This window comes from Onychostoma macrolepis, chromosome 20 (genome assembly GCF_012432095.1).
Source record: "Onychostoma macrolepis isolate SWU-2019 chromosome 20, ASM1243209v1, whole genome shotgun sequence".
Classification (NCBI taxonomy): Eukaryota; Metazoa; Chordata; class Actinopteri; order Cypriniformes; family Cyprinidae; genus Onychostoma; species Onychostoma macrolepis.
The window spans coordinates 25,156,548-25,172,197 of record NC_081174.1 but is presented as its reverse complement, the minus strand read 5'-3'; the positions used below and the strand labels follow the sequence as shown (position 1 = coordinate 25,172,197).

Below are 15,650 nucleotides of genomic sequence, written 5' to 3'. Positions count from 1 at the left end.
TTGACACTTCATGAAAATGAACTGACATTCACGTATATACTGATTATTAAAAGATACTTCATACTGCTAAAATAAGCTTAAGCTATTACCTATGGTACTGTAGATATCCTTAGTCACATTTAATGGAGAAGATGAAAATGTTTTTGCAAAAAATTGAAGGACTTTATCCTGTGAAAGCAAAACATGTTAACAACAGTGTTATTTTAGCATCATTGTGATACTGTTTTTATTAATATTCTAAATTCGTTTTTATTTTTAATTTTTTTTATTACATTCTATTACGTTTTAGTAATTCTTTTGTGTATTTTTCAAATTTTTTTATATTATTAATACAATTTATATAGTTTATATTTCACTTTTAGTTTTAGTTACTGGAGTACAGCAAGTTAAACTAAAATAAAATGTTAAACTTTTTAATAAGTTTTTATATTTTATTTTACTTCAGTTAATTATTTGATTTTAAGTAATGGTTTTTTTGTTTTGTTTTTAGTTTTAGTTAATAACCCTGGTTCACAATACATATAAAAAATTCCCACATACTGTGTGATTCAATACTGTTAGTGAAACAGGTCATGGCCTCCCATTTCACATGACACCTCTTCTCTGTAAACTGCTTGAAAATGTTGGCCCTTGTATTTCCACATTAAGCAGCTAAGGAAACTATTTTGCTGTTGAGGCCATGGCTAAGGTCAGTGCTTATTTAGCACTTATCTCTTACACTGAGCTCAGGGTCAGGGTCAGTGAGCGCAGCAGAGAGGTTTCGGCGCAGGCCAGTCCAGCTTTCACAGCTCAGAACATCAGAGGGAGGGGCATAGCACAAAGACTGCAAAGCTTCCAAGCGAACCTGCAATTAAACAGATCAGGATGACTGCTTCATCTGTGAATCAGAAAGACAGTTCTCTCTTTCTACAAATGAAACTATGGGAAGTGGGTGTATCAGGAGTTTTCACCTCTCGTGGTCTACCGGGGTCAAGCTTCTCAGCGATGACTTGCAGTTGTTCATGCTTGATAAATGCATAGCTCTACGTGTTGAAATCAAAGAAATCAGTCAGTGATTCAGTCTATGGTATGAATCAGTCATAGTATGAGAAAGGCTGAGATAACCACAATGATATGCCTGTCCAAGAAACAATTGGAGCCTCTATAACTTATCTGAACTTATACAACAACAACCTGATTGAATGAAGAGTCACTGTCAGAGCAGTTGTCAGTATAATGGCTGCTTGACTGCTCATGCTGGCTCTTCCTGTCCATTTCCTCTTTCTTCAGCTGATCTTCCTCAAATTTATTGATCAGTGATTCTACAACCACCATCATGGTCTGTTTCAGAGTCTGCATCATCTGTTTATACCTACAGATTTAAAAAAAAAAAAAAAAAAGCAAAGCACATATGAATCACCGATAACACCATAATCAAATTACTCCAGATGTGAACAGGAACGAAGTACTTTTATTGTACTTAAGTACACTTTTTAAGTACTTTTTTTCTTTATTATTAAATAAATGATTGGTGAACATAAGAAACCTCAAAAACATTCAAGTCTTACCGACCCCTAAGCTTTTAAACTGTATTGCATTTTGCAATATACATGCATACATACATACATACATATATAGGTGCATCTCAGTAAATTAGAATGTCGTGGAAAAGTTCATTTATTTCAGTAGTTCAACTCAAATTGTGAAAAATAAATTCAGTGCACACAGACTGAAGTAGTTTAAGTCTTTGGTTCTTTTAATTGTGATGATTTTGGCTCACATTTAACAAAAACCCACCAATTCACTATCTCAACAAATTAGAATATGGTGACATGCCAATCAGCTAATCAACTCAAAACACCTGCAAAGGTTTCCTGAGCCTTCAAAATGGTCTCTCAGTTTGGTTCACTAGGCTACACAATCATGGGGAAGACTGCTGATCTGACAGTTGTCCAGAAGACAATCATTGACACCCTTCACAAGGAGGGTGAGCCACAAACATTCATTGCCAAAGAAGCTGGCTGTTCACAGAGTGCTGTATCCAAGCATGTTAACAGAAAGTTGAGTGGAAAGGAAAAAGTGTGGAAGAAAAAGATGCACAACCAACCGAGAGAACCGCAGCCTTATGAGGATTGTAAAGCAAAATCGATTCAAGAATTTGGGTGAACTTGAAGGAATGGACTGAGGCTGGGGTCAAGGCATTAAGAGCCACCACACACAGACGTGTCAAGGAATTTGGCTACAGTTGTCCTCTCCTGAACCACAGACAACGTCAGAGGCGTCTTACCTGGGCTAAGGAGAAGAACTGGACTGTTGCCCAGTGGTCCAAAGTCCTCTTTTCAGATGAGAGCAAGTTTTGTATTTCATTTGGAAACCAAGGTCCTAGAGTCTGGAGGAAGGTGGAGAAGCTCATAGCCCAAGTTGCTTGAAGTCCAGTGTTAAGTTTCCACAGTCTGTGATGATTTGGGGTGCAATGTCATCTGCTGGTGTTGGTCCATTGTGTTTTTTGAAAACCAAAGTCACTGCACCAAAGTCTCTTTAAGACAAGTCATGTCACTCGGCAGCCATCTTTGAAACGCCTCTCGGGCATCCAAGTGCAGCTCCTATCTCTTTGAATGGGGAAACATCAAATTCTCAAACTATTCACTAAGCTTACGATTAAATTTCATATTTGAAATCACCAAAGAAATCTGACAACAACTGTATCATAAATGTTGTTTCTTTTGCTCAAATAGCATTATACAAAGCTTATTTTTCAGGCTTGATCAGCCATTGCGCATGTGCAGTCCTAAACGCACGTCTCAGAACGCTGACTGTTTCTATAGCAACCGGGACTTCTAACGGCAGCTGCAGTGACGCTGACTTTACCGATTAGTGATTGGCTCTTTCATTCAGAAGGCAGGGCTTCCTGCGATTGAGCGGCCATATTGAGCGTTGCATTTTTCCACATTCAAAACTATATGAGTGACATGTCTTGGGTATTCTATAGTCTTTGACTGCACCCGTTTACCAAGAAATTTTGGAGCACTTCATGCTTCCTTCTGCTGACCAGCTTTTTAAAGATGCTGATTTCATTTTCCAGCAGGATTTGGCACCTGCCCACACTGTCAAAAGCATCAAAAGTTGGTTAAATGACCATGGTGTTGGTGTGCTTGACTGGCCAGCAAACTCACCAGACCTGAACCCCATAGATTCTCTGTCAAGAGGAAAATGAGAAACAAGAGCCCAAAACATGCAGATGAGCTGAAGGCCACTGTCAAAGAAACCTGGGCTTCCATACCACCTCAGCAGTGCCACAAACTGATCACCTCCATGCCACGCCGAATTGAGGCAGTAATTAAAGCAAAAGGAGCCCCTACCAAGTATTGAGTACATATACAGTAAATGAACATACTTTCCAGAAGGCCAACAATTCACTAAAAAAAATTTTTTTTATTGGTCTTATGAAGTATTCTAATTTGTTGAGATAGTGAATTGGTGGGTTTTTGTTAATTGTAAGCCAAAATCATCACAATTAAAAGAACCAAAGACTTAAACTACTTCAGTCTGTGTGCACTGAATTTATTTAATACACGAGTTGTATTAACGAGTTTATTTAATTTGAGTTGAATTACTGAAATAAATGAACTTTTCTATATACATACACATATATATATATATATATATATATTTTTTTTTTTTTTTTTTTGTGTATATAACATTTTGAAATACATAATTTAATATCCTCTTGTTGGCTCCGTTTCATTTATGCAATATGCAATGCTTTATGGGCTATGTAGTTCATTTTATCCTAAAAGACATTACTTACACAGAGCCTTGAGCCTTTGTTTTTTTGCTTAAAATCAGTGACTGTCATGTTGTTATTTATTTTGAAGATGGCTGGATTGTTTCATGGCTTAGAGCTTTTTATTGAAAGAATTTGGAAATTTTTATGGAGAAAATTAATGTGAAAACAGCTGCTGCAATTGAATTTCTCTGAAAATATTCCCAAACTACTTTCAAAATTACATTTGTGCTGATATTTTTGCGTCATGCAATGAGAAAGCGAAGCATCTAATAAAACAACTTATTAGTTACATTGGAAAGCACATGGTACTCTCACTTTAATCATCGCATTACATCATTAATTTAATTTTCAAAAGATTCCTGACAATATTTACTTTCTCCATTGCATTGATTCAGATATGTTTGCATCATGCAGTGAGCAAACATCCACAGAAGCAACTTATCATAAATAGAAACACTTGGTAACACGAATCATAAAAACACATACTGTGCGGACTCCCTAGTCCTCTTCGTAACAGTGTGGCCCAGGGTGTCCTGCCCCGTCCCAATAGCATGACCGTCCCCCCTGGTGAAATTCTCAGTCTCTTCTTCAATAACAGTTCCCAAACTTTTCTCTACATACGCCCGCAGATACTTCACAAACTCATAGCTGAAAAACAGAGGGAGGGCATGAGAATAGACCAAACAAACAATAATCACAGTCACGCTTAACATGTACTGGAAGAGACATGTCTCTCACTTGTGAAAGTTCTTGTCAGTTTCCTCCAAATGAAGCAAAATCTCCTCAGCACATTCTACCGATGGTGCTCCTGAGATTCTGTCTTTTACACTTTTCAGGAGCTCTCGCAGCAGGCTCTGGAGCTCTGCCTCATCCTCGCTGGAGAACTGAGACATCGCTTCTCAGGGGTGTGATCAGCTCTTCTCTACAGTCTCCTGCTAGAGAAACAAGGTGCTAAGTAAGGAGTGTTTGACCTGTAGTAACAGTGGTGGGAAGTATTGACTGTCTATGCGGTATATATTCCCACAAAGTTTAATTAGATTCCCGGAATGATTTTGAAGGAGTTTTCATGTATGTTGGACACTTGTTTGCTGCTTTTCCTGTATCCGACCCAATCCATTACACAGGAAAACAAACAATAAATTTAAAGAAAAAAACCAAACAATTTTAATTAATATGTAGCCACAAATTGTATTTGTCTATAAAACTAAATTTCAAACATTAGAGCCATTTCCAAATCATAAGAAACATAGAATCATGCCAAGTGTGCTCAAATATGATTGGTTCATCTACGCTATACACAAGGCTAATTAATATCTCTAAAAATATTAAATATAGATACACTAATAATAACATTTAGGCTACATCACATCCCATCCCTACATCGTAGTAATGCATCACACGCTAGCTATGTAACGTAATTAATTATTATGCAAGTACTTAAATTTGAAATGTTCAGAATTCAAGTGTTGATATTAAGCTTACATTTTCTCATTACACACACAGCTCAGTTTTAAACATTACCTGCAACAATTTCACATCATGTCCAAACAGATGAGCTACGTCGCTTCAATAACATTAGAAATCTTTCATAATCAGTCGTTTCATAAAGCACAGAGCTGTGTATAAAGCAGCTTAGCATCCGTTAGCACTACCCGTTTCTATGGAAACAAGCCCAGATGCGCTGAATCATCCGCAATAAAACACCCGTTATTTCCATAAATAACCTTCATGACACAACCGTAGGAATATATACGGTGTCTAAACGTTTACGTTAGCGAATACTGCAAAAATAAATACGATAAAACCGCAGAAATAAGAATAAACGTGATGTTTGCATGTGTTTGACGCTGACTGAAGACGCCAGTGTTGATCACGTGACGCGAGCGTATCACGTGACTTTTAAATGTTCCGGGTTTCCTGATTCGCATGTTGTGACAAAACCGAAGAGGAGAATCTGGTGAAATAGTATTCGTATTAACAAACGTAGTCAAGCTAGCTGAGTGCAAACTAACTCGTTGAATATAAAAGATTATTATTTTTTCATTGGCAGCTCATTTAGAGTAAATAATTTTACGGATTTCAGCTTATAATGGCCGCAGTTGACAGCTTCCAGCTTTTGTATAGAGAAATTGCTAGATCGTGCAGTTGTTATGTGGAAACGCTGGCGCTCGTGGGTGCGTGTTACACAGCCAGCAAGGCTGTGATATTTATGAGGGACTGCTATAGCCTGATAAGGCTTCATTTTATTCCTCGGCTTGTGTCCCATAGAGATCTTAGTCAGCAGTATGGACAATGGGCTCTTGTATGTGGTAGGTGTAAAAGTGAATAATCATCATGTTTGATTATCTAATTCATGCATTGAACCTTAATATATGTTATAATACTGCAAACTGATATTTGCCAGACAAAAAAATGTCCCTTTTTCCTTTTTTCCAATAGGTGCTTCTGAGGCAATAGCAAAAGCATATGCAGAGGAACTGGCCAAACATGGCATCTGTGTGATTCTGATCAGCAGTAACATCAGTAACTTAGCTGACACTGCCAAAGCCATTTCAGACACTTGTGGGGTAGAGACCATTTTAATTGAAGCTGATTTCAGTCAGGGCCCCTCAGCCTGCAAACCTATTAAAGATGCCATCAGCGGTAAAGATATTGGATTCATTGTTAACGGTCTGGATGGGTCTCTGGACACTTCTCAAGGCTTTACGGACCTCTCTGAATCTGTAGTGTGGGATTCTATCAATAGAAATATAGTAGCTGCCACTCTTGTCACCCGTCTGGCACTGCCCAATATGGTGGACAGGGGAAAAGGAGCAGTGGTCAACATTTCTGCTGGGCGCTGCTTGTGTCCGACTTCCAGAAAGGCTGCTCTTTCTGCATCTACGGTCAGATCTCTACTCCTTTCCCATCCATTAGAGTGCTGCCGTGATGATGTATTTTTGTAGACCAATCGGGAAATGAGCATAACCATAGTTCTCTCGACAACAACCCAACAGGGTTGGATTTTGGATTATTGCAGAAAATAAGCTCTGTGACCAAAAAAGTTTATGATTGTTCACGTTTGGTTAATCTTGATAATCTTCACAAATGAACACTTTTATGAATTTTATGAATTATGAAGCCCACAAATACAGTCGACAGAAGTTAAACTACAGAACTTCACCACAGTCACATGACTTAAACATCACCCCCTTTAAGTATCCAACAACTCTTTTCTCTGAAAGTTTGAGTTAGAAGAGTTTGAAGGAGTGGGACTATAAACACAGTGAGACTGTAAAGGTGGACTAATGAGTAGATGAGTTTAATGTCTGACATCCTGTGGAGCCCATTTAGCCAATAAAATGCCTCGAGCTAAATTTATTTAGATTAAACACAGACCTCACCATTTAAATCATCAATCACTTAACCATTTAAACATTTACTCAATATACACAATATATATATATATATTGCAAAATTTAAACTGTTTTTGGGTTTTGGCCTGCAAAAATGTCATCCCTGTAGTACTCTACTGTATATACTGTATAGTGTTTTAATTTGTCTTCTGATTCTCTCGCATTTTAAATTCCCCACAGGCTTTTCTTGATAACTTCAGTCGCTCTCTGCACTATGAATATGGTCATCGAGGAGTCTTTGTGCAGAGTTTGCTCCCTTTTAGAGTCTCATCTCAAGAATCTGAGGGTTACAGTCCTGCTGGCTGGCTGGTGCCAAGCCCACAAGTGTATGCCAGCCATGCTCTTTCAACTCTGGGCATCTCTCACCGAACCACGGGATACTGGCCTCACACCATACAGGTCTTTCTTCAAATCAATCTTTGTAGACGTTTTTTTTTTTAATAAATAAAACAAGGTATGTGTTTATTTAGTATTGCTATGCTTTTCTTTTTGTAGTTTCGAATGGTGCAGTGCATGCCAGAGTGGCTATGGATGCTGGGATCACGCGTATTCACAAGGGCCACCTGACAGGGATGTTTCCCCTCCATGTGAAAGACCTAGTTTTTGAAATTGATGTTGCAGAGTTTATTTTGACCAAACTTAGAATAATTAGAATAATAATATATTTGACCAAATTTACAGTGATGAAAGTGTTTAAACTGAAAACCAACTACTCACCTTGTCCCTTTAGCCCTAATACTGAGTTCTGAGTGAAATGCCTCAGTTTTTCAGTATATTTGTTTGCACAATTATACAAGTGGTTTGAATATGGTGACAAATCTGTAATGTTTATTTAATACTACTTTTTTCTTTAATCCATTCTTTATGCATTTTTCAGTATATTTAGAAAAAAGGGTTTTGTAAATTCTTTTTTTTCCAAGTGTTTTTGAGTATACTGGCTATACTCAGCAGTAATACAGTAGATCTTCATTGCATCATTGTATAGCCAGTGTTTGGTTACTGCAGTGTATCTCATTTAGTTGTTGCAGCTATGAAATTATCAATAAAAAGCTCCAATGTTTATAAAAATACTTTTTTTTTAATTTAAAGATTCTGATATACAGTCTTCATTCACTGAAATGTATTTTAATACTGCATGAAAGTTTGATTTTCAATGTTGCTAAATTATTTTGTAATAGGTAAAAGGTCCAAGATTTATATATGCTGTCAGCATGATTAGAGTTTATACAATCCATTGTATAAACTCCAGTCATGCTGACAGCCAGTATTATCTTTGAAAGTGTAGATAAAGTCAAATGTTGTGTCTCTGCTGCCAAGAACACATAATGCACTTTACTCAAGTAATCTCACTCATATTAACATAAGCTAAGTCAAGTAAAGCTTTATTGTCGTTCTGCTACGCTTGCACATACAGTGGAATGAAATGCCATGTCTCGTAACACCACGGTGCTACATTATTAAACATAAATTTAAAAATACAACAATAGAAGTAAAAAACTTTTTTGAACCTATACAGTACATAGCTAACCGAAAACTGTAATTAACTATACATATACTATAATAGTTTAATATACATACACATAATCTAAGACACTTTACAAGTACTTTACATAAATACTATACACGATATTGTGCAAAAGAGGTATTTCAGGGTAAATAGCGTATAGTGCGATATGATTTGTGGTGCATGCGCAAGTAAACATTTGCATTATCTTATTGAGTCTTTGTAGCAGGGAGTGTTTATAAAAGTGTCTGGTGCATATAGAGAGAAGAGTGTGATACTACAGGTGGTTTATCCAGCCCACTCACCTGTGTGTAGCACACTCAGAACTGCACAATGTAAGGAATTTAATTTAATTTATTTTTTTTTACAGTTTTTATGTGGTGCATGTGATGTGGTGAGTTTGGGGGTGGTGGGTGAGATGTTCCTGGAGGTAGGTTTGTGGATGAGGTTTCAGAGAGGGGTGGGGTGATTGGAGTTGAGGGAGATCTCACATCCTGGGGGAAAAAGCTGTTTAGCAGTCTTGCAGAGCGGGCTCTGATGCTCCGGTACCATCTTCCTGATGTCAGAGCTGGAAGAGACTGTTGGGAGCAATGGATGGGGTCCTTCACGATACTGGTAGTTTTACTGGAGCATCGTGCAAGGAAAATGTCCAGGATGGAGGGGAGAGGGGCACCGATGATCTTTGCAGCTGTGTTCACTGTCCGCTGTAGGGTCTTGCGGTCAGCAGCACGGCAGTTCCCATACTAGACAGTGATGCAGCTGGTCAGCACACTCTCAATGGTCATAAAAAAAAAAAGTCATAAGTAACAACTACCATTACCTTTACCATGAATAGGATGGTTTTCAGCATGGATTCTTCCAATAGTCAAAACTGAAGTACAGTATGGAGAATAAAATTATTTTGGGGCAGGACAGACTGGTGAGCAATGGAGTACGTTTAGGAAACCTTTTTGAAAACAAATATTTTCAATATTTGCAGAGATGTAAAGATGTAAAGTACAACATACGTATAAAACGAGCTATTATATAATGCATGTCATATAAACTTGCATACGAAACCCATTTGAACATATTCTGACTAAATCTTCTGATTCCAGATGTCAAGGCTGAAAACTGATAGGAGTATACACACTGGCAATGTCATAATCTTTGTTTTGTTTCAGAAGCTGCCTCTTCAATATGAAGAGGAAGGTTAGGGAAAACCTGTTATACACATCTCCCTGGAGCCCTCACTGAGCGGGTGAAACTTCATCTCGGTCTTAAACTTGGTAAGTTATTTATCACTGATGCCTATTTATGATATTCTCTCTTTATTTATTTCCACTATTGTTCAGAAGTTTGGGTCAAGATTTTTGAATGAAAAGTCATTTATAATGTTACAAATAAATTTATATTTCTGAATCCTGAAAAAATTAAGCAGCACAACTGTTTTCAATATGGATAATAATGTTTCTTGAGCAGCAAATCAGCATATTATAATGATTTCTGAAGGATCGTTAGAATTAATGATGCTGAATATTCATCTTTGCCATCACAGGAATAAAATAAATGATAAAATATATAAATTCTATTAAAGTCAATTCAAATTCTTACAATATTTCACAGTATTACTGTTTTAATGCATATTTGACCAAATAAATTCAGCCTTGGTTACTATAAGACTTATTTCACTAACATGAAAGAGTCTTATTAACTTATTAATTTCTGAATGGCAAAAATGGTTAAAAAAAGAAGAAAGAAAAAAATTGCATATGAAAAAAGAAAATGCACATGTTCAATTTAACCTCCAGACCTATTACCTTAATTCTTTAACCCAAATAACTAATCTTAAACCCCCGTACTGATATTATGTACCCACTTGTGTGAATGCTTCTGTTTTGCATTTGTCTAATTTAATACAGTTTTCCTTTACAAATTGTATAATCAACAACACCATTTTAGTGGAAAATAAATAAATAAATAAAACGTTTCACCTCCAAAAACAAAACAAAAAAATGTATATGTATTATGGTCTGAAATGTATGTCCCAAAGTATTTAAAAATACACTCTTATGCATAATACAAAAAAGCACCAAGCTGAGTTGAAGACCGAATAGAGTATTGCTACTATCACTATCAATGTTTTGGGTTTTCAGCACAAAAACCTTGGTTCCCATGTACGTCATGGAAAAGAACCTGGTTTGTCTCCTGACTTGACGACAAACACAGTATTTTCTGAATCCATAAAAGTGCTTGCATAAAATATGTGAAAACAAATTATGAGCATCACTGCATATAAATTGCAGCCGAACTGCTCGGTCCAATTAACGATAATGTCTTTTCTTTCAGGAATTCAATTAACTTTTAAGATGGGTGATTGGGACTTTCTCGGAAGACTGCTGGATAGAGTCCAAGCACACTCAACGGTGGTGGGAAAAATCTGGCTCACCGTCCTGTTTGTGTTTAGGATTCTAGTCCTCGGCGCCGGTGCCGAAAGAGTGTGGGGCGACGAGCAGTCGGACTTCATCTGCAACTCAGAGCAGCCGGGGTGTGAGAACGTCTGCTACGACCAGGCGTTCCCCATCTCACACATCCGCTTCTGGGTACTGCAGATCATCTCGGTGTCCACACCTACTCTGGCCTACCTGGGCCACGTTGTCCACGTCACCCATGTCGAAAAGAAAGTGAGAGAGATGATGAAGAAAGAGTTTCAGAATGAGCAAATCAATCTGTTCCTCAAGAAAGGCTACAAATTTCCCAAGTACAGCAGGGACAATGGGAAGGTCAATCTTCGGGGGCGTCTCTTGAGAAGCTACATTCTGAGTTTGCATTGCAAGATACTTTTAGAGGTGGGTTTCATTATAGGCCAGTACTACCTTTATGGCTTCACTCTTCAGGCCCAATATGTCTGTGTCCGTTTTCCGTGTCCTCACAAGGTGGACTGTTTTTTGTCAAGGCCTACTGAGAAAACCATCTTCATTTGGTTCATGCTGGTGGTGGCCTGCGTCTCTCTACTCCTAAATGTGATTGAGATCTTATACCTTTACGTCAAGAAGATCAACGAGTGTCTCAGTCGCAAAAAGGACTACACCATCACTCCCGTGACCCCCCTTGTGACAAGGAAGGACTTCAAAACTACAGATCAGGTGATTCAGAACTGGATGAATCGTGAGGTGGAGCTTCAGAGGAGGGAACTTGGCAATGAGGCAACCAAGAGCGTGGCTTCAGAGAACCACAGTGTTGACATACAAGAGGTCCATATCTGATCAGCAGGTCTCTGTACACAAAGGCTTTCACATGGTCAGCTTGAGCAAACAGCCACTGATCCAAGTGACTCGTGCATGGTCAAGACCCCCCAACTTCAAGCACACTATGACTCTCTCTCTGTTTAACAAATCAATAATGTATTGCTGAAAATTCTTATCTGTTTTTGTTTGGTTTTTTTCTCATTTAAGTCTGAAATTGTACTCTGTAGAAAGGTTCAATAAAAGTAAAGCTTCAAACTGTGTCATGTAAACTGTGTTTTTGGCATTGTTTGTTTTGTTTTTTTCATTTATTTCTGCTCAGTTTCTGTATTTAGGGAAACAATTATATTTTAAGGCAAAAAATGTTTTGATCAACAACAGTTTGATCAATAAAATAAGTCAGTTTTCTATTTTGACATATTTTAAAATGCAATTTATTCCTGAATATTTAGTAGCCATTACTCCAGTCTTCAGAGTCACATGATCCTTCAGAAATCATTCTAATATGCTGCTTTGGTTCTCAAAAAACTTTTCTGATTACTATCAATGTTGAAAACAGTCGTGCTGCTTAACATTTTTGTGGAAATCATGATTTTTTTGATCATGAGGATTCTTTGATAAATAGAAAGTTCAAAAGAACAGCATTTATTTGAAATATTACTCTTTTGTAACATTATATAATGTCTTAAGTGTAACTTTTGATCAATTCAATGCATCCTTGCTGAATAAAAGTATTAAAGTACTTAAATAAATACATAACGAATAGATACTGTTTTAATTAGAATACAGTATAATATTAGTTGTGTGGGTTAAGAGACTTAAGTATTACATATTATTGTTCAAGCCTTTCAATCATTAATGTGGCACTCCTGCGTACTTGCATTCAAGATCTTGTTCTTTTACCGTTGGACAACGTGACAGTAGGCCACTTTCAGCTTTTACGCAATCTTAGCAAAGCCCAAAAATCAAGGTTCAACTATTCTCAGCTATCACTTGGTATGTGGCTTAGATTCTAATAGGAAGAGGTATAACTTACTAAAGGTACGTGTGAAATCAATATTACATTGTTTGTATATTTTTGTTCAAGTATACATTGTTTTAGGTAGCATATACAAAAGCTGTTTGCCTTGTGGTGTAAAAAGACATAATTTAAGAATGAATTAAATAAAAAGAATCCGACTAATCAGGCTAAGCGCTTAATTACTAATATCTAATGAAGTAATTGCTCTTTACCTTAAAAACATTGCAGTAAATGTTTTAAAGACAGAGTAAAGTTTTAGAGGATGATTTTAACATGCATTTACTGTAAATCAATTTTTAAGTATTTTAGATTTACCAGTAGCCACTGATGTTTTGTCAATGAATAAGATTCTGAAATAGTTGTTATTGCCCTGTGATCCAGTAAAAACCTCCGTAAATTCAATTTGTTATACATTTAGTTTTATTTTTTCCTGCACCATATGTTAATGTATTACAATCATTAACGCATTTTATATAGTTTCATAAAATATATACTTTATCAATTTATTAATAACACCACTTTAAGTTTTTTTAATGTATTCATTAAATTTATTAATAAAACCTCTTTTACCTGTATAACATTTTTTTCATGTTTAGCTTTTCTTTATGGACACAGTAACTGAACTTGTTTGAAGGAGTTATTAATTATTAAGTATATTAATCTATTAAGAGTATACCATTAATGAAGACCATCATTTAAAGGCTTATTGATTAAGTTGCACCTAAAGTGGACTTTGTGTTTCATCTTCCTTTTCTTTCTTACATCTTTTTTTTATAGGAAAGTCTGAGCATCAGCAAACATGGGAGACTGGGGATTTCTCTCTGCGTTATTAGATAAAGTACAGTCTCACTCCACCGTCATCGGCAAGATATGGATGAGCGTTCTTTTCATCTTCAGGATCCTGGTGCTGGGAGCAGCGGCGGAGAGCGTTTGGGGTGATGAACAGTCTAATTTGGTTTGCAACACGATGCAGCCCGGTTGCGAGAATGTGTGCTACGACTGGCAGTTCCCCATCTCTCATATCCGCTTCTGGGTCTTGCAGATCATATTTGTATCCACTCCAACTTTGGTGTACCTGGGCCATGCGGTGCAGGTGATTCACCAAGAGAACAAACTCAGGGAGAAGATACAAAGTCATGGCGAGGGCCACAAGTTGAAGGCCCCCAAATACACAGATGAAAGTGGTCACATCAAAATTAAAGGAAACCTGCTTGGCAGCTATCTAACCCAGCTGTTTTTTAAAATCATCTTGGAGATTGCGTTCATTGTTGGACAGTATTATTTATACGGCTTTATAATGATCGCCAAGTTTTCATGTTCCCAATCCCCTTGCCCTTACACTGTAGAATGTTTCATGTCCCGACCAACAGAGAAGACCATCTTCATCATCTTTATGCTAGTGGTAGCCTGTGTGTCTCTGGTACTGAATGTCATAGAGGTGTTTTACCTGCTGTGCACCAGGGTCGGATGCCGGAACAGAAAGAGACAGACACATAATATCACTTCAGCTAAAAACCCCGCAACTTTGCCAGCATCCTGGATGACCTCTGAGGACGCGCTGAAACAAAACAAAATGAACAAGCAGTATGAGAGCGGGCAGAGTCTTGGAGGAAGCCTGGATGGGGCGAAAGAAGAAAAACAATTGATGGAAGACCATTAGATTTAGACTTTATCTCAGAAATTTCCTCAATCTGCCAAGTTTTTAGAGAAACATATCTACGATTTAATTTCCGTAGCCTTTAGCTTATGGTCCAGTATTTACACACTTGTATTAAAAGAAAGTATTAGTATGATACTCCTCAAACGGAGTGCGTTATTTAATTATTTTATGATCATTTTGTGCACAATGCATGTTTGGCTTTTAACTGGATAGTTTTGATATACTTACTGTTATATGATTGTATATATTGTGTGTAAATATATGTATTAAGATGCACTGTCTGCATGTCTTGTTTGTGTGATGTTGTCATTTTATTTGGCCATATTTTCCGTTACAAAGAAATAAATTTATAGTAATGTGTATTCTGAATGTAAACTGGTGTCAGTGATGTTTAGATGAGCATAATTATCCTTCTTTGGAATAAAACTTTTAAAATCAACAGACTTTTCTTTCTTTTTTGCTAAATATCTTCTCCTCTTTAAAAACCTTGTGGTGGAAAATAACAATATTTATGAATTAATTAATAATTTCATAATTATATAATTAGAATAATTAAAGATTGTTATTAGACAATCTAATAACTTTCTTCGTAATTGCTCTTTACCTTAAAGACATAGTCTGTTTTAACATTTCTACAAATTCAAACACTGAATGCAGTCCTGGTGCTTTAATATAAGAATCATGTATAAAATCATATATAAATGCACATAAAAGGCATTATTTGAGTTCTTCTCTTTGTATTGCACTGCAAGTTGCATTATCTTTATGTTGATATATGCTGTTCTCGCATATCTCAAATAAGTCCATACTGCTGATTTTTATCACTGTTCTCCAGCATAGAATAACTACAGCTCAGAAGATTAATACCCTAAAGCACTAAAACTCAAGGATTAATTATGTTATAAAAGCTCCTTCTCTTGTGAATGCCAAGGGAATATTTATTCTGTTCTTTTCTGTCATGATGAAACATTAAAAACAGAGTGGTTTTACTTCACAGTTTTCATTGTGTTCAGAAATTTCAGCAATGTTATGAATCACAATGAGGACAAATCAAGCTCTTATGAATGAACTGCACTTGTA

At 36.7% G+C, this 15,650-nt stretch overlaps 4 protein-coding genes across 5 annotated transcripts in view; 3 read left to right on the top strand and 1 right to left on the bottom strand.

The window, feature by feature from the left end:
* The window catches only part of tbc1d32 (TBC1 domain family, member 32), a 43,033-nt gene extending 37,422 nt beyond the window's left edge, over positions 1–5,611 (bottom strand). The window contains exons 1-7 of one of the 2 annotated variants that reach the window (XM_058755471.1): positions 5,288–5,611; positions 4,505–4,701; positions 4,253–4,414; positions 1,174–1,351; positions 951–1,022; positions 719–844; positions 90–168 (exon numbers count right to left, since the gene is read on the bottom strand). In XM_058755471.1, coding sequence (XP_058611454.1) covers positions 90–168; positions 719–844; positions 951–1,022; positions 1,174–1,351; positions 4,253–4,414; positions 4,505–4,659 — 772 coding nt within the window. In that variant the 5' untranslated portion in view covers positions 4,660–4,701; positions 5,288–5,611. The remainder of the gene's footprint in view (positions 1–89; positions 169–718; positions 845–950; positions 1,023–1,173; positions 1,352–4,252; positions 4,415–4,504; positions 4,702–5,287) is intronic. The other variant, XM_058755470.1, reaches the window with a different exon arrangement.
* Positions 5,612–5,685: 74 nt separating this feature from the next.
* hsdl1 (hydroxysteroid dehydrogenase like 1) lies at positions 5,686–8,229 on the top strand. The gene is made up of 4 exons (XM_058755473.1): positions 5,686–6,075; positions 6,206–6,651; positions 7,342–7,560; positions 7,657–8,229. Exons 1-4 carry the CDS (start codon positions 5,856–5,858, stop codon positions 7,726–7,728), a joined length of 957 nt encoding a protein of 318 aa, XP_058611456.1. The 5' UTR covers positions 5,686–5,855; the 3' UTR covers positions 7,729–8,229.
* Positions 8,230–9,813: 1,584 nt separating this feature from the next.
* Positions 9,814–12,594, top strand: gja11 (gap junction protein, alpha 11). The gene is made up of 2 exons (XM_058755472.1): positions 9,814–9,933; positions 10,994–12,594. The coding sequence occupies exon 2, from the start codon at positions 11,014–11,016 to the stop codon at positions 11,908–11,910; it is 897 nt and encodes a 298-aa protein (XP_058611455.1). The 5' UTR covers positions 9,814–9,933; positions 10,994–11,013; the 3' UTR covers positions 11,911–12,594.
* Positions 12,595–12,779: 185 nt separating this feature from the next.
* On the top strand, positions 12,780–15,009 carry gja13.1 (gap junction protein alpha 13.1). The gene is made up of 2 exons (XM_058756000.1): positions 12,780–12,930; positions 13,688–15,009. The coding sequence occupies exon 2, from the start codon at positions 13,710–13,712 to the stop codon at positions 14,568–14,570; it is 861 nt and encodes a 286-aa protein (XP_058611983.1). The 5' UTR covers positions 12,780–12,930; positions 13,688–13,709; the 3' UTR covers positions 14,571–15,009.
* The last annotated feature ends 641 nt before the right edge of the window (positions 15,010–15,650 follow it).

What these genes read in the sequence shown, in the direction of transcription:
- hsdl1 (XM_058755473.1), top strand. Translation starts at nt 5,856, where the DNA reads ATGGCCGCAGTTGACAGCTTCCAGCTTTTGTATAGAGAAATTGCTAGA. An exon ending in ACAATGGGCTCTTGTATGTG is followed by an intron (nt 6,076 to 6,205) that starts GTAGGTGTAAAA and finishes TTTTTCCAATAG; the next exon opens with GTGCTTCTGAGGCAATAGCA. An exon ending in ACTGGCCTCACACCATACAG is followed by an intron (nt 7,561 to 7,656) that starts GTCTTTCTTCAA and finishes TTCTTTTTGTAG; the next exon opens with TTTCGAATGGTGCAGTGCAT.
- gja11 (XM_058755472.1), top strand. Translation starts at nt 11,014, where the DNA reads ATGGGTGATTGGGACTTTCTCGGAAGACTGCTGGATAGAGTCCAAGCA.
- gja13.1 (XM_058756000.1), top strand. Translation starts at nt 13,710, where the DNA reads ATGGGAGACTGGGGATTTCTCTCTGCGTTATTAGATAAAGTACAGTCT.